Source organism: Pseudorasbora parva, chromosome 21 (genome assembly GCF_024679245.1).
Source record: "Pseudorasbora parva isolate DD20220531a chromosome 21, ASM2467924v1, whole genome shotgun sequence".
In the NCBI taxonomy this organism is placed as follows: Eukaryota; Metazoa; Chordata; class Actinopteri; order Cypriniformes; family Gobionidae; genus Pseudorasbora; species Pseudorasbora parva.
In genome coordinates, this window is record NC_090192.1 from 20,862,322 (window position 1) to 20,885,746 (window position 23,425).

The 23,425-nt window shown below is 38.5% G+C and overlaps 1 protein-coding gene across 2 annotated transcripts in view; it reads left to right on the plus strand.

Annotated features, from left to right (window-relative positions):
• Positions 1-3,585: 3,585 nt before the first annotated feature.
• Positions 3,586-23,425, plus strand: part of ep300a (E1A binding protein p300 a) — a 45,290-nt gene continuing 25,450 nt past the window's right edge. Inside the window, exons 1-10 of one of the 2 annotated variants that reach the window (XM_067430552.1) lie at positions 3,586-3,866; positions 12,767-13,386; positions 16,063-16,239; positions 16,349-16,667; positions 16,777-16,890; positions 17,071-17,277; positions 18,287-18,392; positions 18,572-18,703; positions 18,883-19,000; positions 19,087-19,243. In XM_067430552.1, coding sequence (XP_067286653.1) covers positions 3,773-3,866; positions 12,767-13,386; positions 16,063-16,239; positions 16,349-16,667; positions 16,777-16,890; positions 17,071-17,277; positions 18,287-18,392; positions 18,572-18,703; positions 18,883-19,000; positions 19,087-19,243 — 2,044 coding nt within the window. In that variant the 5' untranslated portion in view covers positions 3,586-3,772. The remainder of the gene's footprint in view (positions 3,867-12,766; positions 13,387-16,062; positions 16,240-16,348; positions 16,668-16,776; positions 16,891-17,070; positions 17,278-18,286; positions 18,393-18,571; positions 18,704-18,882; positions 19,001-19,086; positions 19,244-23,425) is intronic. The other variant, XM_067430553.1, reaches the window with a different exon arrangement.

Here is a 23,425-nt window from a genome sequence, read left to right on the forward strand (position 1 = left end):
AGCAGATTGAGACACACCCAGTGAGTGTGAAGGTGAGGAGTGCTTAAGTAGTGATGACTGGTGATGGTGCACAGGTCATCAGAATGCCGGTGATGGGGAACGAGTGGGTGTGGCAGTGTCTGATGGCTGTGAGGGTGTAACACTATCCAATCAATATGGGCCAACATTTCTAGAGAATGCATTCAGCACCTTGTTGAATCAATGCCATGTGGAATTTAGGCAGTTCTGAAGGTGAAAGGGGGTCAAACACATTATTAGTATGGTGTTCCTAATAATATTTTAAGTGAGTGTATAACCTTTTATCTAATATTGATAACAATGGTAATTGCTCTTGACTGACTGAATTTGCTTAATTTTGCCAAATAAGTATTGGTTACAAGACGTCTTACTTATTATGTATAACTTTTATAACAATAAAGCATTGGAGAGCATTTTCACTACAAACCTCTCTAAAATACGTTAAATCCTTTGTTAAAGTATAGAAAAATGCCATGAGGATAATATAGCTAGTTGCATTATTGCTAGCTAATGATAAATCAAAAGCAATGTGACATTCATTTTCAACAAAGACTAGAAAGTTATTTTCTAACTGACAGAGTGGAGGCCAGGGCTCGATGTTACTCGGGCTCGACAATAAGCATAATTGCTGCTCGGGCTAATCGGCTCAACTGTCACTTGGCCGATCGGGCCAGTGCTGCATCATGAAAGTTTACAATTTGCATTTGGCTTTAAAGGTGGGGTAAGTGTTATTTTAAAACCGTTTTAGAAAAAGGACTCGGGCTGAGTGGAATAATAAACTTGTAGCCAATCAGCAGGTAAGGGGCGTGTCTACTATTGATGTTGAGAAGAGCGCTCACTCTCACTCTGTGCACGTCATTATTAAAAACACACGAGTCACCATAGACAGCGAGTCACACATGACGGACATTAGCCGAGAACTAGCCTAATATATGCTGCTTTTGCTTGACTATGCTCGTGTGTCATGTTCGCTTGTTTGTCCATTTGCGATTGTATTGTGGCTCACTTCAGCGATGATAAAGGCCCGTTTCCACACAGTGCTATTTTACATTTGATTATTCATTTTCTCTAGCTGAAAATTACTGTTAGACTTACTTGAAAAACATACAAAGTAGTGTTTATTTGTATGTTTGTTCTATTGTATTTGTGCTATTGCTTGTAATAGCATTATTGTTTGTTCTTATTTTATTACTAACAGTTTAGTCTTCAACAATATTTTAAATTTATATGAGCTAGGCTTGTAGTTTTTGGTGTCACAACCTTATTTAGTAAGGTCAAAAACACTAAAGACAATAACTAGGCCTATTTTATTTATGTTATTTATTTATAACTTTTGAACCAATGGACCTGACTGGGCCAGTAGAAAAATCTCTGTTAGTCAAATAAATTAGATAACAAATAAAAATTGTAGTCTGTGTTAATAATGAATGTTAATAGCCCCATTTATTTAAACCAATTAACACAATGTAGGTATCATATACAGTGCATCTGGAAAGTATTCACAGCACTTCACTTTTCCCACATTTTGTTATGTTACAGCCTTATTCCAAAATGTATAAAAAAATAAAGTAAAATTTCCACAATTCTACAAACAATGCCCCATAATGAAAACGTGAAAGAAGTTTGTTTGAAATCTTTGCAAATTTATTACAATTAAAAAAAGGTAAAAACCATAAGTATTCACAGCCTTTGCCATGACACTCAAAATTGAGCGCAGGTGCATCCTGTTTTCACTGATCATCCTTTAGATGTTTTTGTACTTGATTGGAGTCCACCTGTGGTAAATTCAGTTGATTGGACATTATTTGGAAAGGCACACACCTGTCTATATAAGGTCCCACAGTTAACAGTGCATGTCAGAGCAAAAACCAAGCTATGAAGTCCAAAGAATTGTCTGAAGATCTTCGAGACAGGATTGTATTAGTTTGGCACAGATGAGGGGAAGGGTACAAAAACATTTCTGCAGCATTGGAGGTCCCAATGAGCACAGTGGTCTCCATCATCCATAATTTTTTTGCCTGAATGGCAAGCATCATGTCTGGAGGAAACCAGTCACTGCTCAACACCTGGCCAATACGATCCCTACAGTGAAGCAAGGTGGTGGCAGCATCATGTTGTGGGGATGTTTTTCAGAGGCAAGAACTGGGAGACTAGTCAGGATTGAGGGAAAGATGAATGCAGCAATGTACAGAGACATCATTGATACAAACCTGTTCCAGACCGTTCTAGACCTCAGACTGGGACAAAGATTCATCACCCAACAGGACAACGACCCTAAGCACACAGCCAAAATAACAAAAGGAGTAGCTACGGGACAACTCTGTGAATGTCCTTGACTGGCTTTTTTTTTTTTTTTTTACAGTGTAGAGATCTGAACATGGCTGTGAACCGACACTCCCATCCAACTTGATGGAGCTTGAGAGGTCTTGCAAAAGTAGAATGGGACGAACTGCCCCAAAATTGGTGTGCCAAGTTTGTAGCATCATACTAAAAAAGACTTGAGGCCATAATTGGAGCCAGTGCTTCAAGAAAATACTGAGCAAAGGCTGTGAATACTTATGTACATGTTTTTTAAAAAAAAAAAAAAATGCATTTGCAAAGATTTCAAACAAACTTCTTTCGCATTGTCATTGTGGGTTGTTGTTTGTAGAATTGAGGGAAAAAAATAATGAATTGAATCTAATTTGGAATAAGGCTGTAACATAACAAAATGTGGAAAAAGTAAAGCACTGTGAATACTTTCCTGATGCACTGTAGCTGTCATCCAACAGGATACAGCGACCTCAATTTATAAAGCTGAGTAGGCCTATAATATAAATGGTTTAATACTTCATTGCAATTTACTTTTCTTTTTGCCAATTAATTATGTAATGACTCAAAATTAAGATAGATTGACCGATATATAGAAAATGTTGCTACAGAATAAGGCAAATAATATTTTTTCCAAAATCCCAATGCAATTCTTGAATCAGTAGTAAATCATATCAAATGTAGGACAATTCTTAAATCAGTTCTTGCCTTTGATTTGTGCATATTGCCTAAGTGAAAACACGCATCAAAGTGGGATATTGTTGGTTATCATAGGTTATTTGTTCCTCTTTTTAACCAAGTATCTTACTTTAAAGCCATTGCAATGTGAATAGTATAGCTGAAAAGATTTAAGTGACTTTAAAAAAAATAATTTTCATAAGAGATTTATTCTAATAAGATTATAAATTGAAAATATTTTCAGGGAGTAAAATACCAATTAACGCATATGGAGGGAAATAGATAAAGAAAGAAAAATAAAAATCACTTATTGACAATTCAACTTCCATTTGATACTGACAACTCCGTAACAAAACACACCTCTGTCTGGTGCGAACAGAAATGGCAGACAAGGAAAATGATTTCAAATACATCATCGTCGCTCGATTCTGTAACTCTTGACGGGACTAGATGAGTTCCTGTAGAGCCGCTGCGAGTGTCTTTTTATCCTTTCTTGCCGAGCCGACTCCCCCTACCTCCTCCTCCGCTTGCAGAATTGTATAAAGAACAAAAATCGGACAGGGGAGGGGGGTTGATACGCTGAAGCTGAAATCGAGAGGCGAACCCAGGAAAGAGGAGTATTTTGTACACGGGACTTTCCCCCCCTTCGTCCCTAAAAAGGAGGGGGAAATGTCATGTTTTTAAAAGCGATATTTTTAAAATCGAGCATTACGTATAGGCTTACGCGCCTATCTCGGAGGATATATATTTTAATTCGTTAAAAAATATGGCCGAGAACGTTCTGGACTCTGGCCCGCCTTCAGCCAAGAGGCCTAAACTGTCCTCCCCGGCACTATCTGTCTCAGCAAGCGATGGAAACGGTAAATATTTATTTTGTTTAATTTTCACGATACCTTAATATTTGAATTACTGATTGCTTGTTTTGATTATTCCGTTGCAAACTCAAGTCTTTTAAACGGGGAATGTTTTTTTTCTCTGTTAGTTTTGTCACAGGCTAGCAAGCTCAGGCTAGTTTGGGAAGCTAACGACGTCGTATCCGCACGAGACTAGCTTTAGCTCGTCAGTCCAGCTAGCTAGGTTAGCATTAGCGCTTCTCTCGTCGCTGTTGGGATTCACTCACAGCGGCAGACCTGCACACGCTGCCCCCTCAGCCAGGGGCTGCGCTTAGTGTCAACTGGTGTAACGTATATGTAAAACTGACGGGTGCAATGAAAAATATAATCATTCTACAGTGGGGTTTGTTTTTTTTGTTTTCAGTGAAATGCCAGTTTCGGTTTGATTCTCACTAGCAAAGAGTTTGGACCAGTTCTTCAATTATACGGATAACGTATAAAGTTTTATACAAAAAATGGTAACAATAACTAGATTAATACGCATAGCTTCTGAAAGCTATGTCCTGACATTTCACCAAGGCTCCATTTACTAATAATCGACAGTGATTAACATGAATTAGCCTGCTAAACTGTGAGTCAATCAACTTTAAAACTTTTTGACTGCACTCAAACACTGTTGTTTTTATAAACTGCCCTTGTACAACGAGGAAACCTCATTTTGTTTTCCTCAACATATTCTTCTGTTCTCTTTAACGTTAATACTTGTGATTTAATATTGGTTAGCTAGCTGGTCAGCTAATAACAGACTGATGCTGAAGGCCCACACAACAACTCCCTGCCATTGTTAGCTAGATGCATATCAACTCAGTCCTCATTATTTTATGGTCCCGAGGCTTTTTCACGAGTTTACATGAATTTATGAGCTCGTTTATGGAGCTTGAATTGACTTCACGTTTGTGTGATTTTGAGGATACATACGGTAACGTTACTTGGGTTGTGTTTGAGTGAGTTCGTTTGCAGGCTCAAATAGCCCTTCGTGCGTCGGTCATTTTTTTTCGTATCTTGATTTCCATTGTTCAGCCATAACAAAACTGACGAACATGTCTTTAAAAACAAGCCACAAAACATGTTATCCTAGGCGATGCGAATTATTTGCATATGTGTCCTGTTGTTTCTTATTAAATGTTAAAGCTTCGAGTTATTATACTTGCACGTATCTTCAAAAGCGAACTACGTTCCTTTGTTGATGTCTCTCATGTTTTCCACCTTTTGTTCAAACTCGAGTTTGATCCGGTTCTGACACTAAATGGAGTTTAAGTTGCATAAATGCAAATGCATTAGAGGATAACATTTTTCATACACATTATGCTTCGCATCAAATTGTTTTGTCTGGGCTGAATGTGTGGTTCCCATCAAAGCTTCTGCACTTCATTTTAAGACCAGCACAATTTCATTAGCAAATTGCCATTTTAAAATGTTTTACCAATAGCTGATTTATTAGATGAGACAATGCTATATCTCAATAAAGTGTACATGTATGTTGGGAATTACATGCTGTTCTTGTTTAGTTTTTTCAACTTTTGAATGAGTGCAAAATGATGATTGCAGTAACTTCCCAGAAGAAAAGTAGTAACTACCTGAATACTTTGCATCCGAATTCTACAACATCTACTCCCTGTCAGACCACAGTCAGTCATTTAATATTGTCATTAATAGGGGTGCACCAATGTATCTGCCTTTATTTTCACTATTTGCCATCGGCCAAATGTTTGAAAACAGCTGATGAGCAGAGACGATTATATCCTTTAGATAAAATTAAGGCATAATCTTGTGTTGAATTCAGGGCAAGTTGACGTCACAATAATGCATTAAAGGATTAGTTCACCCAAAAATGAAAATTATGTCATTAATGACTTACCCTAATGTCGTTCCACACCCGTAGGACCTCCGTTCATCTTCAGAACACAGTTTAAGATATTTTATATTTAGTCAGAGAGATTCTGTCTCTCCATTGAAAACTTGTGCACAGTATACTGTCCCTTTCCAGAAGGACCAGAGTCCAAATGTGACATCTGTGGGTTAGTTAGAATCTTATGAAGCATCGAAAATACATTTTGGTCTCAAAATAACAAAAACTATGACTTTATTCAGCATGGTCTTCTCTTCCGGGTTTGTTTCCAATCTGCGTTCGTGAATGCGCAGTCTCCCTCAGACTATAAACGAAGCTTGCGCGCACCAGCTAACATGTCAGTAGCGTCACTATGCAGTCGCGAAAGCTGATTGAAAACAAACACAGAAGAAAAGACAAAAGTCATATTTTTTGTTATTTTGGGACCAAAATGTATTTTCGATGCTTCAAGAGATTTTAACTAACTCCCAGATGTCACATTTTTGACTACTTTGATAATGTTTTTATTACCTTTCTGGCCCTTCTGGAAAGGGACTGTATACTGTGCATATGTTGTCAATGGTGAGACAGAATCTCTCGGACTAAATCTAAAATATCTTAACCTGTGTGCCGAAAATGAACGGAGGTCTTACGGGTATGAAACGACATTAGGGTGAGTCATTAATGAAATAATTTTCATTTTTGGGTGAACTTACCCTTTAACCGTAAAAAAAAAAAACGGCCAAATTAAAGCAGGCTCTATTTTACCATACAAAAACACTTATAGTTCCAGCCAGGGTTGGCAGGTTGGTTGTAATCATATTATGATGGAATATTTTTGAAGGCCCTTTAGCATCATATAGGATAGTTTATCCATTTCATACTGGCCGTGAGCTGTTTTCATGAACTCTTCTGTATTTTGCGTAAAAACGCACAGGTTTATTGAAAAAGATGCAATTTGCCAGTACAACGGTCAAACACATTCATCTTGTGTAGAAAAACTGTTAAGTATTATGCTGTATTAAAAGATGTGCAGTGGAAGGCACATTGGCCCTCATTTATTAAAAGTGCCTACACCAAATTTCCAGCGTACACCTTGCGTACACCCAAACCCACGGTGACTTTGAGATTTATCAATATGGACGTTGGCGTACGGCACGCTCAAATCCTACGCCAGCTCAGGAGGTGGTGTACGCACGTTTGGAGTTAGTGCGAAAATGTGCAGAAAAACAATTCCTAACACCACAAAACGCAAATATATGCTATATTATGACCCACTGTAAAAAAACAACAACATTGTAATTATAAACTTCAGTGTTTATTTTTGTGCAGCGTAGACTTCAATGTTTAATTTGTGTGACTATAGGCTACCAAAGCATTTGAGGCATGTATTCCTCCAGTTGCGAGCCTGTACGGCAGCTGCGCACGCACTGGGACTGAATAATTCAGACTGACAAAATAATAATTACATTCTTCTTCTTTTAAATATTAATAAAATAAATAATAACGACATTCTTCTTCTAAATAACAATAAGCGTCATTAATAAAAAAAATCTTAATAATATAATAAAAAGAATCTTACAAATTGTCAAGCAATTATTAATGTGAATGAATGGTAGGCTACTCCACATCACATCATATCGTACACCTCAATACATGTGCCGTGATACGAAATTAAATGATAATTGTTTCAAAACGTGCTGTAAAATAATGCACTGTGAGGTAGGCCTAATTTATCACCCAAACAGCTTTAAACTGCTGGAATGCGCTTCTCAACCTCCACACTATTAACAGTACTCATAATTTGGGTCCATATTTGTTTGTATTTTAGGTGCCTTTAATCCCACTCCTTAAACTCCCAAATAAAACAATTTAGCTTTTTTCCACTTCCCTGGTAATTGTCTCGATGGGTGCGTCTCAATCATCTCACTAGTTCAGTAGTCAGGGCACTGATCAGGGAGTCAGCCCATTGACTTATGTGCTAATCAGTGCCCTGACTAGTGGACTAGTAAGATGATTGAGACGCGCCCGATCTCCACGTCAGAGAAGTTTCGCTTCTTTGCTGTCTTCCGTGTGTCCATGGCGTAAAATGAGGGCGTGGGGGAGGCGGAGACTTGAATATATAGGGGCGTGTTATTCAAATGACGATCGTTTTCAGCCGCGGAATTTATCAAGGGCAGGTATTGCGTACACCTGAATTGCAGAGGTGCGCACCGCTTCATAAATCAGGCGGTGAGAGGAGTGTAAGCATAATCTTACGCCAACATATACGCCCGTTTCTACGCAAGATTGATAAATGAGGGCCATTCTCTCTATTGAGAGACCAGGGGTTGGATTCACAAAAATCTTCTTAAGAGAGAAGTTAAGAACATTTTTCGTAGTTTGTTAGCCTAGAAATCTAGACGCACCCTAGCGGCAGCAAATTTAATCTGCCCGCAAGTGTCGTCTAGGAACTCTCAATACCCTTCTGTGCTGTTATTCCTCACAATCTGGACGGGCCAATCACATCGTGTATAGAGTCAGCGCGCGGGGCCATAATGACGACGGCCAAGTTGCGTTTGCGTGCTTCTGTTGTCTAGTAAACACAGAAACTGGCGAACGGCGGCGGTCTTTCGAATCAGCTTTGACTGCGATTCTGGAAGACTTGGAGTTAAGCTTTTCTCTGAGAAAAGAACAAAGAACGGCACTGAAGTCATTCTTTAAAAGGGAAGATGTGTTCGGAGTACGGATACGGTGAATGTTTACTCTATCAACAAGCTCTGTTTCACCTTTGTTGCTCTGGTTGGTGGTAGCGCTATCCTATCGCGTGCAGAGGGAGTTTGAAAGACAACCGTTTATCCCACCACTCGGATTGAGCCCTGTCAATGGTGAGTTTCCAGACCAAACATCTTGATGTGGGTCTGGCTTGTCAGGCTAATCGTTTGTAGTTTTGCCCTATAATAATCGACAAAATTTTAGTCGACAAGAAGAAGCTTAAGATGGTCGCACACTGGACGAAAAGCTCAGCTTCGCGCCACGTATTTAAAACTCAAACAAATTATTTTCTATGATTGTACACACACCCGCTGCCATTCGGCGTCTGTCCGCAGTGCCCACAGAGCGCCATTTTACCTAGCTTTGTATTAAATTTACATTATAATTGCCTGAAATCATTCTTAATGTAAACACAGATTTCACCCTATGCTGCATTATATTTTTCCCTTTATAATTATAGTTTAACTGTTTGAATAAAGCCTAGGATACTGCTGGGTGCTATTGTTGAAAATAGCAAATACAACGAAAAAACGTAATTGGGAAATACCTTGAATTATACGCGTCTACCCTCTAGTTTTGAGGGACAAAATACAGAAATCAGCTTTATGGATGAAGATTGCTGATGTTTTTTTGGATATTCAGGTGAGCTTCTTAATGAATTCCGTTATTGTAAGTTATGTCCTGAGGTAAAATGTTTAGGCTGTAGACAGCAACGTTTGTATTTAAGTGTACAAAACAATCATAAGAGTGTAGACATTATTTAAATTGCATATTGTCTTGCAGCATAACAATATTGCTCACCATATAGGCCTAATCATAGAATGTGCGCATCCGGGGTGTAATACCTGAGTTGTCCGAGATGCGGTGCGGTGTTGTGCGCCCCCCTTGAGGCCCCATCCCAATTCTATTTTATTTACACCTTTGCCTACCCCTGCATTCTTCAAATGGGAACATTTTCACCCCTATGACTTGGTGTCCTGTAACATTTAACCAGTATGAACTGCAATGAAGTGAACATCTAACAGAAATTAGGCACGAGCACGTTTAACAGATTACTCACTCCCAGTGTTGTTTTGCGTTGTATTTGGACTTAAGGAAGCTGACTGGTATGGTACGGATATGGTTTTTGTTTTCTACTGTGGTGCTATGATAATGGAGTGCTTTGCAATGTAATACAAATAAGTCAGTTGTTGCCTTGGTAACGCAAGAGTTTACAGACAATAAAAGATGTACATAGTGACTGCGTTATGAAGGATGACCAGATATTTATTTTAACTGTATTTTTAATTTGTGTTCACGTCACTAAAGTAGCGTGTTCATTAGTAAGCTACGGAGAAGCTGGCAGCCAGGCAACACATAAGTGATCGAGCGTGAGTGGCAAATCTACATGCATTCTAGCATCATGGTAGTCTGCGTATGTATGAAGGGGAAATTTCTCATACCAATTCGTTCAAAGTGTGTTCCTGAAAAATCTTCGTTTGAAGGGCTATCTGGCCCTTCCCCTTACCCCTACATTCCAGAATCAAGTCACTTCTTTTCTACCCCTTCACATGAATGTGTAAATAATGGGGTAGGGGAAAGGGTAAGGGATAGAAATGGGATTGGGCCTTAGTCGACCAAGATTTTATTAGTCGGATAGTTGCAGAAAAAAAAACTCCACATGCGAAGTCACGCTGTCCTTGGGGACAATTAACGACGGGTTCTTGTGGTATCGACCTCAAGCATGGCTTATCGTTTGAAACGTGCAAGTAGTAGCACGTTCGCTCTAACTTTAACCTAGATAAATGAGCGCTGTTATTAGGTGCATATTCATAGTGCTGCAACTAACAATTATTTTTATAATCGAACAGTTAACCAATATTTTTTCTTCTTCGATTAATCGGATAAAAAGCCCTTTTTATTCCACATCCTGCCCAATGCTGTCCTTTAAACAAATGTGCCAGCTGAGTGCTATGAAAAGATACATAGTGATGAATATATTTACCATTACATAAATCAACCATGGTTTTGCAATTAACAAAATAAACAATAATAATAACAGGGCTATTTAGTTATTCAACGGCAACCACAAGTTAACCATTGTTTTGCTTTAAATCCATAGTTTAACTATATGGTATTTCTTTTATTATACAAATGGTGATCAATAACGGCAAAAACTTGGTATTAGAATAAAACCATGCTAAATTTTCGTAAGGGTAATCCCTACATTAAAATGATATAAAACAAAAACACAAACTCAGTGCTAGCAGACAAGAGGAATGTTCTGCTGGAACACACACATTTTTTTATCCTGTAGAAACATCTTACATTTATATTCAGTCAAGCTGTTATCCCTTTACAGTTACAACTTTCATAAAATACTTGAATTACATCTTGACTTTTAAAACCAAATAGCGTCCAACGGCAGATATTTCAGCTGGATTAATGTTTTTGTGCTGAATGTTAATGGTCTCCCTCTCGACTGCGCTCTGTCTGTTTTACGCAGGTGCGCGTGTGCCACACCGGCGATCGTTCACTCTCAGGACACGCTTTCATGCAAAATGGAAATACTAGTGTGAATTATGAAATTTATCTCTGATTGTGAAATTTGAATAAAAGTTGCATTTCTCTCTAAAGATGCGTCCACTAAAGTGATGCGCGGGTCAATTTATAAACAACCCGCACCCAACCGATGTTTTCAGCTAACCCGCCCGCAAATCAGACCGCAAAAAAGAAAATATTGTAACGTTACCCGACCCGCTTCCTGACCCACATTTTTGAAAAGTAGTAAATGCTCCCTGATATAATACCCATTAATCCAGCCTGTGGAGGAGAGAAATGTTTCAGGCCCTGACATGCGCTGAGATGTGGCGGCGAGAGCAGGTAGTTCTTGAGGCGGCCCATCATTGTCCATTTCAGTTTCTAGATGCATATTGATGAAGGCGATGTTTATGTTTCGACTCTGCTTGGAAAATTCATCAGCAGGTCAACTGAGAGAAAGACCTCTTTTGGAAAAGTGTGAAAGCCCTTACGAGTGCAAATCGCAAATTGTTATTTTTCTGAATGCTGTATATATATATATAGCCTAGTGATGTGTAATAAAGGCTTGATTTATTCATTTATTTCATTTTGTTTTCTTAACAATTAAGATGCTGCATGTGTTATTCAGTCTAATCGAAGTGTGTGTTTCTCCCCCGACTTTCCCAACAAAAATCCCGCCCTGGAATGTATACGCCAAAATGAGTTTTATGCACAGTTTTTCGCGTGCATATGATACACAATTTATGCCATATTATATGCACAAACCACCCACCCTACCACCCCCATCCTACCCCAAGAGCGTGTCATATAGGCTACACGCCATAAAGTGCATATCATATGCACACGAAAAACTGCGTAGCATATGCACGCCAACTCATTTTGGTGTATACATTCCACGAGATAGCACACTCGTACTATTGATACGCATTACCATGTGATCGTGTTAGACATTACTGAGCTAGGCTATATGCGTTTAAAAAAGGATAGCCTATTTAAAAGGTACAATTGCTCAGTTCAACTTGTTGGGAAATCGGGCATTTTGTCCTGTCATCTTTATATTAAACGACCCGACCAACCTCGACCCCGAATATCATTAAAAATATTTTTGGATGACTCGTAACCGCGTATACCCGCGGGTGACGGCACGCATCACTGGTCCACTATACTGTGGAGATGGAGAGATTGCATCACCAACTTCATCTTTGTAGCAGAAAAAATATTTAAGAATTAAAATGTTTAATTTTATTCATAATCATTACTCTTGCCAGTGCTTTGCAACAGATTTGTGCGATTGAGCACGGAATAGGCATATCCTATATTCCGCCCCATGAGGGCAATTCTTAAAAACATTTTTTAAGCTCTCAAATATTTCCTTAGGAAGAAAATGACAGGCTTGCACTGCCTGCAGATTACTGTAGTTATCAAACCCCAATAATTTCATTAAGTATCTTACTTTTGAGGATTTAAGACCGTTTGGAGTTTATCCTAACTTTGAAAAGTTATTTAAAAAAAATTGTTGTAACATTGTTTTCAGGAATGTGAATACTTCTTAAATTTTATCTAAAGAACAATCTTGAGAAAAAAGACTAGAACATTATTTATATCTTTTGGGAAGTACAAAATATTCTCATTTTCTAACTTAAGAAAAAAGATAAGAAAATAGCAGCTAAGAAGATGTTTCATGAATCCGGCCCCAGGACCAAAAATATTACATAATATTCTCCCATCATTAATCTCGCTTTTAAATTCTCATTTCCTGCTGTAGATTTTGGCTCGCTTTTTGACCTGGAGCATGACCTTCCAGACGAGCTGATCAGTTCCTCAGAGCTGAGTCTAGAAAATGGAGGGGACCTTGGCCAGTTGCACAGCAATTTGGGTGGTGGGGGCGGGGCCATTGGAGGAGTGTCCAGTGGCCAGGATGCAGCGGCCAAGCACAGGCAGCTTTCAGAACTGCTCCGGCACGGACCCGCACCTGCAGCACCGCAGCAGGGTGCGATGGGCAGCCCAGCAGGAGCCTCAATGGGGCTTTTTGGGAATATGAAGGCTTCTCCGGGTACCCAGGGCATGGGCCCGCAAGGGCAGCAACATCTTTCCCCACAGCAGGCTGCCCTTATGCAACAGCAGCAGATGGCAGGGATGGTGGGCAACATGAACAGGAATATGCTCGGACCTCAGAAAGGCAATGGACAGCAGCAGCCAGGAGGGCCCATGCCCCAGCAGCAAAACATGCTGGGAGCACAGATGATGAACGGATCGCCCAGAATAGGACATCACAACTCGGGCATGGGCAGCAACAGTAACCTGTTAGCAGAGGCTCTTCAGCAGCAGCAGACAGTAGGAGGCCAGGGTGGACTGCGAGGACAGCAACCTGGAGCAATGAACAAGGTAATGACATCATCAACATTAGCCTGAAGTGTCACACGCACCTTATAAAAATGCTTTTATTTTGGCTATTATTTTGGTACTGTTCTGTTTATTTATTAGAGAAGCACTATATCTATCAGTCGATAAATGTGGTTTGTAATGTTATTAGTTTTGGGACAATACATTTAAAGTCGTCATGAAATCAAAATCGACCCTATTTACTTAATTAGTACATATTACAGGTCTTAATCCGTGCAAGTTAATACAAAGAAAAAAATTATTTGTCACGGTAATCTTTAATCAGAATCTGAAAAGTTACTTCCGGTCTGGAAACAGCTGATGTCAGTTTGTCGACTTGCGTTTTAAAATCCATAACCACTCCCCTCCAACTGTTAGTCTGCTACGATCGAGAGATGGAGAAGAGGAGCGCTGAGGTAAAACCCTGCCCTCTATTCATTATTCCGTTTCACTTGGAAATACGTCCCAGAACTGTAGAAATCTCACTTGCTACTTCCGGTTCACTGGGACTTTAAGACTAGGAATGCACGATATATCAGCCACCATATCGGTATTGGCCAATATATGTTCATTATTGTTATCGGTCCGATAAGAAATCAGATTAATCAGATTTATAAGCGCACAATAAATATCTTGCAACTTAAAACTGCACAAAACAAAAGGCTGCGCATGCACAAGTCTGCCAGTTAAGGAGGTGTAACGCGTTTGATAAAGTTAATTAATGCGGTTGTAAACTACTTAACGGTCATCTTTGATCATCTTTAGCTTCAGCGCATGCAGCTCGAACAGCAATGCAGGACATTAGTAATAACTGACTGGGAATGGCATATTAGGCTACATAACATAATGAAGAGCACACTATTGTAATAAAACTTTGTGACTTCTTTGGGTTTAGTTTAGGGCTGTCACGATTCCTCAATTAAATTAGAGTAAAAAACCTTGATTGTAATTTACCCATGTCGAGTTACCAGCAAAATGCCGGAAGGGACACATTATTAGCCTTTTTTCTAAGGCTGTATATAAATATTAGGGGTGCAACAATACAGTTAGTCCATGGTTCAATACAAACCTCGGTTTAACCACGGTTTTCGGTTTCGGTTTGGTTTTTCGCTATACTATTCTTAAGCAACAGGAACAGAAAGTGTTTTTTATTGCAATACTCTTTCTTTCTTTTACTTAAAAGACTTGAAAAACCTTACTTAAACTTAAAACTTTACTTAAACCCTTGTACACATTCCTAGTGTATTGTATAATATAAAATAAATATATATAAAGATTTACAGTGGCAGCTCAGAGATGTACAGTAGCATTTAAGTATGAAATTGAATGAATAAATGTTGGCTAAAATTAAAACTACATAGTCTACAATTTACAACATGCATTGATTAAAATCTACTGTATTAAGTTTTTTTTATTCAAGAGCAGCGAGTTATTTTCTCTTTGTCTTTTGTTGTTTTATTAACATAATTTTAGAGTTGAACTGTCCCTTTAAGGGCAAGTGTTCACTAGGCTGCAGTCAGTTTAAGACCTGCTATCATCTAATATACAGACACAGGGGATTTTATCATAAACGACTGTTTTATAAGTTAACCTTGCCTGTATTTGACAGTATTAGCGCAGCACGGCTACTTAGTCCAGTAATCACGGGTGCTTGACAGGCTTTTAGTGCGCACGCTCAGTGCATGTAAAACAGTGCATAGCATGCGAATAAAATGTTTAACTGGCAAGGCTTTAAAACCCATGTGAATAACTATAGTTTTTCGTGAGGATATCTCTCTGACACCAGCATTTCAAGCATGGCTAAACACCCCCTAACTTTACTGCATATGATTGGATATTTGCTCATATCAGCGCGTAGAGAAATGGAAATAATTAATTAATTACAAAACCGGACAAAACGAAATTTACAAGCGCATATTCAACCGCGAATGCCGTATCGAACGGTTCAATCTTATATTGAGAATTATGGCATCCCTTATATACACATGCATATGTATTTGTGCGTCTAAGAGCGGCTCTGTTCACAGTAAATGCTGCTCCACATTAACTGTTATCATTAACACCATCTCTGCATATGCTATTTGGATTGCTTATAATGTTTATCTGGGAATGCAGATTACTGTTTAAATTAAAAATGTTTAATTAAAACCCTATTTAAAACATTGATGAAAAATGGTGAGATATGATATTCCTTAAATGTTTTGAGAAGTACATTCTTCTGTATATTTTTTTCATGATATCTTCAAGTTAATCCAACCTTTCTTTTGGTTTGTAGTAGTAAAGACCTTTGAATTGCTGTGTGTATCTGATTTTTATCAAATTAAGTGGTGAAATGCTGCAAAGTAAAATTTTAGAGCACCTCACCTCTGGAGATGAAGGTCATATGGAGCCTTCTCATATAGCAAGACAGCATGCGTTAACAGCACGAGTGTCACGTTCACTTGAGTATGTGTAGTAGACAACTGCACAGTTCATTTACACAAAGACACGCAGAACATGCAGACTTCATATTTCAGTAGCAATCTTTTTGCGGTTTATTATTAACAGACTAGTTTAAATAATTAAGTCATTCAGTAAATTCCATTTTGAGTGGATTCCACGGTTCCATCAGCATTTTCTCAATCATAGGGCCTTACTTTCATACAAGCATTGTCATCTCCCTCTGTCTTTTTGTTGCAGATGGGGATGAATTCAGGTTCAGGCCCCTATGGAGGCCCATATGGTCAGCCTTCCAGTCAGGGTCTGGGTGTTGCAGGGCTGGCCCCTCAGCTCCAGAACAAAGTAGGTTTGTCCAACAGTCCAGCCCAGTTTAACCTCGACAAGAAGCCTCAGCCTATGCAGGGCATACCTGGCATGGTTTGTATTCATTCAGACTTTTATATGCAGACATTAGACTTTATAATTTTAAAGCTATCACAAGATACAACATATCTTAATATCTGTTCATTTGTGATTTCAACATCAGGCTTCTCAGCTTTCCCCAGCGGGTGCTGTCGGAGGCACAGGAGTAGGCGGTATGGTGCCTAACGCCCAAGGAACGCTGGGCCCTGGATCAGGTGCATCAGCCGTGTCTGCAGCAGCGGTGGGAGGTGTTCCTCCAGCGGCCGATCCTGAAAAACGTAAACTCATACAGCAGCAGCTGGTGCTTTTGCTCCACGCCCACAAGTGCCAGCGGAGAGAGCAGGCCAACGGGGAAGTACGGCAGTGTAACCTGCCCCACTGTCGCACAATGAAAAACGTCCTCAACCACATGACACACTGCCAGGCTGGCAAATCTTGCCAAGGTGATTGTATAAACTGAACAGAACTGAAACATTTTTGTTTCTGGTGTTCTGCTTATTTAAACAACATGGCACTATTCCTAATATTGGGTTTGTGTTTTTTTGCTTTTAGTGGCACACTGTGCCTCTTCCAGACAGATCATCTCTCACTGGAAGAACTGCACGCGGCATGACTGCCCTGTATGTCTACCTTTGAAAAACGCAGGAGACAAGAGAAATCAACAGAGTGAGTGTGTGTATACAAAACATACTTGTACCCTTGTTGTGTTATTGCTGTTAGAATCTTTTCATTGTCTTTAATGTAGCAGAATTGGACGACATTTTTATTGCTATTTTCAGATTTAAGACTATGGTAACTGTCTCTTATTTTGGTTTATTTCTGCTTTTTTTCTATACATGGCTTTAGCTTTGCTAGGTACTGCAGGTGTGGGGTTAAGTTCTTCTTTGGGTAATGTTACTGGTGGTCCGCCCAGTGCCCCCAGTCTCAATACCCAAGGGCAGATAGACCCCAGCTCCATCGAGAGGGCTTATGCAGCCCTGGGTCTCACATACCAGGGAAACCAGGCTCCCCCTCAGCCCGTCCAACAAACACAACGGGCAATGAACGCCATGGGTAATGACAGATTTTTTTAAATTTAGGAGTTTGGAGTCATCTTTTTTATCATTTTATTTTGATAGCACTTTACAATAAGGTTTCATTAGTTAACTGCATCAGTTGACATGAACTAATGAACTTCACTTCTACAACATTTATTAATCTGTTAATGTTAATTTCAACATTTACTAATGCATTATTTAAATCAATAGTTTTATTTGTTAACATTAGTTAATACACTTTGAATTAACATGAACAGCTAAATGTTTAGGTCATCCAAAATTTTAAATTCTGCATTTACTCATGTTGTTTTCACGCATAACGCAAGCATGAACGTCCGTGTTTAGTACAGTATGTGCGTCATTGTAAATCTGTTCATCATATAAAGCCATCATGTCTCTTCAAAAGACTTGGATTTGGATTAGACCAGTCGATTAGTTATACATGATGACAGAATTTACATATTTGGGTGAATTATGCATTACAAATACAGTAAGTTGAGCCTTGAATAAAACGACTCTTTATCGCAAGTCGTATCGATTTCATCAGTGATACATATCGTCACGTTTTTATATAGCTATATATCGATTAAAAATGTATCGTTGCATCCCTATTAGCTAATCTTAACAAATGAAGCCTTATTGTAAAGTGTTACAATTTTTTCAAATAAATGCTGTGCTTTTGAACCGTACATATTAAGTAGAAAAACTATTTTCAACATTTGATTATATTTAATATTTCTTGAGAATATTTCAAATCATATTAATACTAGATGAAAATTATTTCTCAAGAATCATGTGAAACTGTAGACTGGAGTGATGGCTGCTGAAAAGTTTATGTTAAAATATATTAAATTGATAAATGGTTATTTTAAATTGTAACATAATTTCACAATATTACTGTTTTACTGCATTTTTTATCAAATAATGCCTTGGTGAACATAAGAGACCTCTTTCTAAAATATTATAAAATCTTACCAATCTCAAATTTTTTATTACGCTTCTCATGATGACCTTTCTTGTTACAGGAACTAATCCCATGGGAGTAAACGGGGCTGTGAGTGGTCAGTCTCAGAATCAGCAATCTAACCTTCTCCAGGACACAATGATGCATCTGAACATGAACTCACAGAGGTAAAAAAACCCTTTGGTACATCTCACTTAACCAGTCACCATTCTGTCCTCCACATTCACAGGGTCTTAAAATCTCACAGTAACACTAATCCGCTGCAGCAGGCGTCTGTCAGTTTTGATAAGTTCAAATGTGAACATAGAGTGGTCCTCATTTGTTTCCATCACTTACCTTTCGCCAGTCTGATGAATGACAATGCTGTGGGCGGTGTGGGGTCAATGCCTGTGGCCAACCCAGCTGCCAGTGCTGGCATGAGGAAGAATTGGCACGAGGACATCACCCAGGATCTACGCAACCACCTGGTCCACAAACTGTAAGTTGTACAGGGTTGTGTTTGTGAAAATTATGAAAGACGCTACAGTAACATCTCTATTTTTTTTATTGGGGACATTTTATAATGGAAGAGCTTTAAACCCATTACTGTTGACCAATGATATTGGTATTAAGTTAATATTAATTTCTGTGTTTCTTGCTGTTGTCCTCTTTCATCAGAGTCCAAGCCATATTTCCCACTCCAGACCCAGCTGCACTGAAGGACCGGCGGATGGAGAATCTAGTGGCCTATGCGCGTAAAGTCGAAGGGGATATGTATGAGTCTGCTAACAGCAGAGTGAGTATATTATCTAGTCTGTTAATGTTGTGTGTTTTATAAAAATCACTGGTTTATTAATCACTATTATACATTACACTTTTCAGGCGGAGTATTATCACCTGCTGGCGGAGAAGATCTATAAGATTCAGAAGGAACTGGAAGAGAAGCGAAGGACACGGTTACAGAAGCAGGGCATGATGCCCACTCAGCAAGGGCCCACTGGGATTGGTCAGCCAGGGCCACCCACAGGACTGCCTACTAGTGAGTACTAATCCATGAAAGTTGCCCCTCTTTGTCACAGTTGTGGCTAAGTGGAGCTATAACCATAGATTTTGAGAAGTTATGGGTGGACATATCGTAGCTCGTTTTTGCAAGTAGCAGTCAACCGTGTCAGTGCAGATTACAATTATAAAACATAAATCACATTCACATAACCAAATTTAGTAATTAAAGGCCAACGTAAGCAATTGTTGTTTTGAACAAATTTGAACAGAACAGTAAATAGCTGGTTTTCCACTGTCGGGCCAAAAGTGAGCATGCTAGTGTGTGCTAGGGGCAATCGCGTTTCCACTGTCACGTCTGGGTCTTAATCAGGCCTCGTCGGGACTTCCTCGGGGCCAACGGCCAGAGTTTTTTGGCCCGCCGAATTACCTTGGTTCAGCTCAGGCTTGAGGAGTGCAAACAAAGGCGGAATTTATCTGAGTTTGGAGATGGCAGAACCATGGATGATTTCATATACCAGTTAACATCAGCATTAACAATTTTTCAACTCAACTCAGTTTCAGACAGCAGCGAGTGTTCGAAATAACTTCTGTTTGTGATCCGATGTGGATTCTTATCACTGTATAAGGCAGAAATCTTTATATATACGGTGCAAAAGACGCTCTAACCATTACTACAGGTAACATGGTAAATAGGACCACTTGAAGAAATCATCACAATTGTGTATGTTTTTTTTAAATCTGTCAGTATGTCTCGTCTCTTTAATGCAGTGGTTCCGTGGTGTTTTTTTAGGCTTGGTTGTGTTTGTGGGGCGCAGTATAACATGTCGTAATACTTCTTTTTTTTTGAATCACCATATTTTTCTTATATTTTACCTTTATTCCATACCGCTGTCTCCACTGTCCTTTGAACGGCTCGTTTGCTTCCTGCTTCTGTGAAGCCCATCCCTCCGAAAAACACAATGGTCTTAGATTGGTTAGATGCCCAAATGTAGTTTCATGTATTTTTATTGGCTGAAGTGCCAAGCACAGGTTGTCCAGAAACACCACGTCCCTTACCATTACGGGCAGAAGTCACATCTGGCGTCAATATTGCCATACCAATTTTCTTTTATTGTAGAATTAATATAACCAAATATGTTTCGCAAAAAATGTAAAAATATGAGCCCGTTAAAAAACCTAACCATGCCTCTGCTAGTCTACTGCACTGGCCAAATGAAACACAAACGTGTTTTGCATGACTGTAGCTATAATAGCATGTGGTCAAACACAATAATCGTTGTACACTAATAACAGAAACGTCAAAAGTGAATAAATAAACAATGTTCGCGGGTGTGATTACATATAAGTTTGTTGGTGTTTGTAGCCGTTTGTTGGAGAAGTAAGAAACAATCAGTGGTGGAAAGACTACTGAAAAAGCATACTCAAGTAGAAGTACTGTTACAAGGCAAAATATGTAATTTAAGTAGAGTAAAAGTACCTGTCCTAAATGCTACTCAAAGTAGGAGTAAAAAGTAGCCGTTTTAAAAGTACTCAAGAGTAGCGAGTAGTGAGTATTATGCTATGAATGTTAGTCCATCTTATACCCTGCAAATTAAAATGTAGCTTACTCTTTTATGGATTATTCTGAGTAAGAATATATCATCAAAAATATTTCTTTAAATATTTATTTTTATTTTTGACTGTTAGCCCTAAAAATACAGCCATGTAATATTTGAGAAATCAACCAATAATCTGGTAACATTTTTGACAACCATTCTGTAGAGGTTTTATTGCGGTTAATTAAAAAAGGTTGCAAAGCGTTGTACATGTTGTACACGTTGAACATTTTAACGTAAAATTTTTTTTTATTTAAAAAACGTTCTTTTCAAAGAAAAGTTCTTTCTTGTTTAAGACGCATTCGTTGTACTGCTTTAATTTCAATGGACATTTTCTCTTTAAAAAGAATAGAAATCAGAATCGAGTAACTCGAGAAAAATCAAGTAAATTGTTTTCACCACTGATTATTTTTGCTTGCAATTAAAAAATAAACCTGATTTAAATATAAATCAGATGTTTTATAAAAGTTATTTGCTATATACATGGCCTACAATTTTAATTGCCATGTGAGAACACATTACATTAAAATATGCACTTCAATAAGCTGACAGAAAGCAGGTTTAATGCGTTTACAACGAAATCGACATAAGGGACAAAAATCTAGCGGTGACGATCGGTTAATGCCTAATGCACTTTGAAGCCTGGCACACAATCAAGCTAAATGAAGAATTTCCAGCAGATGGCACCGCAAGCTTGTACGAATACGTACCATTTATGCATAAATTAGAAAATGTAATAATTCTGCGGTCCATTTGTAGTAATTGTTCAAGGCGATTTGACAGTAGCCAGCACTTACTACATAAAGCACGTGTGCCTCTCACTCTAGGCTGGTCGCTGTGGTTGATTTGACGGGAGTCACGAGTGATGCAGACAGAATGATTATTCGTCTTAGCCAATCACGTTGACAGGAAAAATAAATAAACATAATGTAGCGACGGCAGGTTTAGGGAAAATAATAGCGCAGTAAAAGTACCGATACAGCACTTAAAATGTACTCAAGTAAAAGTAAAAGTACACTGTTTTTAAACTACTTAAAAAAGTACAATTCCTGAGAAAAAAATACTCAATTACAGTAACGAAAGTATTTGTAATTCGTTACTTTACACCCCTGGAAACAATTTGGTTAACTGCCTAGCGTAGCCAAACCGCGTTGTTCTTGATGCAACCAAAACACATGCAGAAACTACACATTTAAAAGACATGTACTTACAGGTTTAGGCCCATAAACAACTGCTTCATCTTTTAGTATGAGCCTTTGAGCAAATCCAGTATTGAACTTGTGAAGGTTCTTGAAGCTGTCTTCCATGAAATGTGCAGCACAGATGGCTAAATTTACATTTTAATCAGCAGGAACTGAATTAAACACAAATTGTAACCATTGCTCCCAAAGTCCAGCATCCCGAGGAAGGCCGAACACAGAAGTCGTGCACTTAGGGTGAAAATAACATTGTTTCGATGGCATGTCTGCAACACTCTAGCCTTCTGCAACAGCTCTCTCTTCCGTAATGACTGCGACGCGGCCTCGCCCACTTTGTTGCATGTTCACAGGGGCAGTGTTTATGTTAATAGCAAGGGTTTATGATGTCACCAACTCTGAAAAGAAGCTCCTTGAAGTCCAAACCTCCCGTTTTTGTAGGCAATTAACTGCTATAACTTTAAAAGACAATATCTCCGTTAAGAAAATCTGTTTTTTCAGGAGCCCTCTATTTCTCTGACTGAAAATATAGCTTAAAGGTTAGTTCATCCAAAAATGAAAATTATGTCATTAATTACTTACCCTCATGATTTCATCTTCGGAACACAAATGAAGATATTTGTTGAAATCCGATGGCCCAGAAAGGCCTCCATTGACCACAATGACGTTTCCTCTCTCGAGACCCACAAAAGGTACTAAAGACGTTGTTAAAAAGCCCATCTCACTACAGTGGGTCTACAATTATTTTATGAAGCGACAAGAATAGTTTTTGTGTACAAAACCCCCCGAAATAACGTCTTGTATAGAGATGGCCGATATTACAACACTGCTTCCTGTAGCTTCAGAGCGTTATGAATCAGTGTATAGATTCAAGATTGGGATCATGTGTCAAACTGCTGAAATCATGTGTCTTTTGTGATTATTTGGGTGAGTAATTAATGACAGAATTTTAATTTTGTGGTGAACTAACCTTTTAATTGGGACTGTCACTGGACTGGAGAGAGTACTAAAGCTCCTCAGGTTGTGTTTTTGGTGAAAGATGTGTAGAAATTATAATTCTTTCTAGGGCTCAACTGGTATGCGTTTTTCAGGGGCAATATCGATTAATACAGATCAGGTAGACCAATAACCAATATGTCTGATGTAAAAATGAGTATTAAAGTCAAAATTAAGAATAACATGAGCTCTATCTTTAATTCTGAGAACTGTTAATAATAATAATAATAATAATAATTATTATTATTATTATTATATTATTAATCCTTCTGTCATCATTTAAGTCAGTGGGGACCATCTGCTGTTTGGTTACCCATATTTTTCAAAATATCATCTTTTTGTGTTCAGCACAAGAAATAAATTAATAGAGGTTTGAAGCAACATTAGCGTTATAATGTAAATGATAAAAAATGACAGAATTTTCATTTTTGG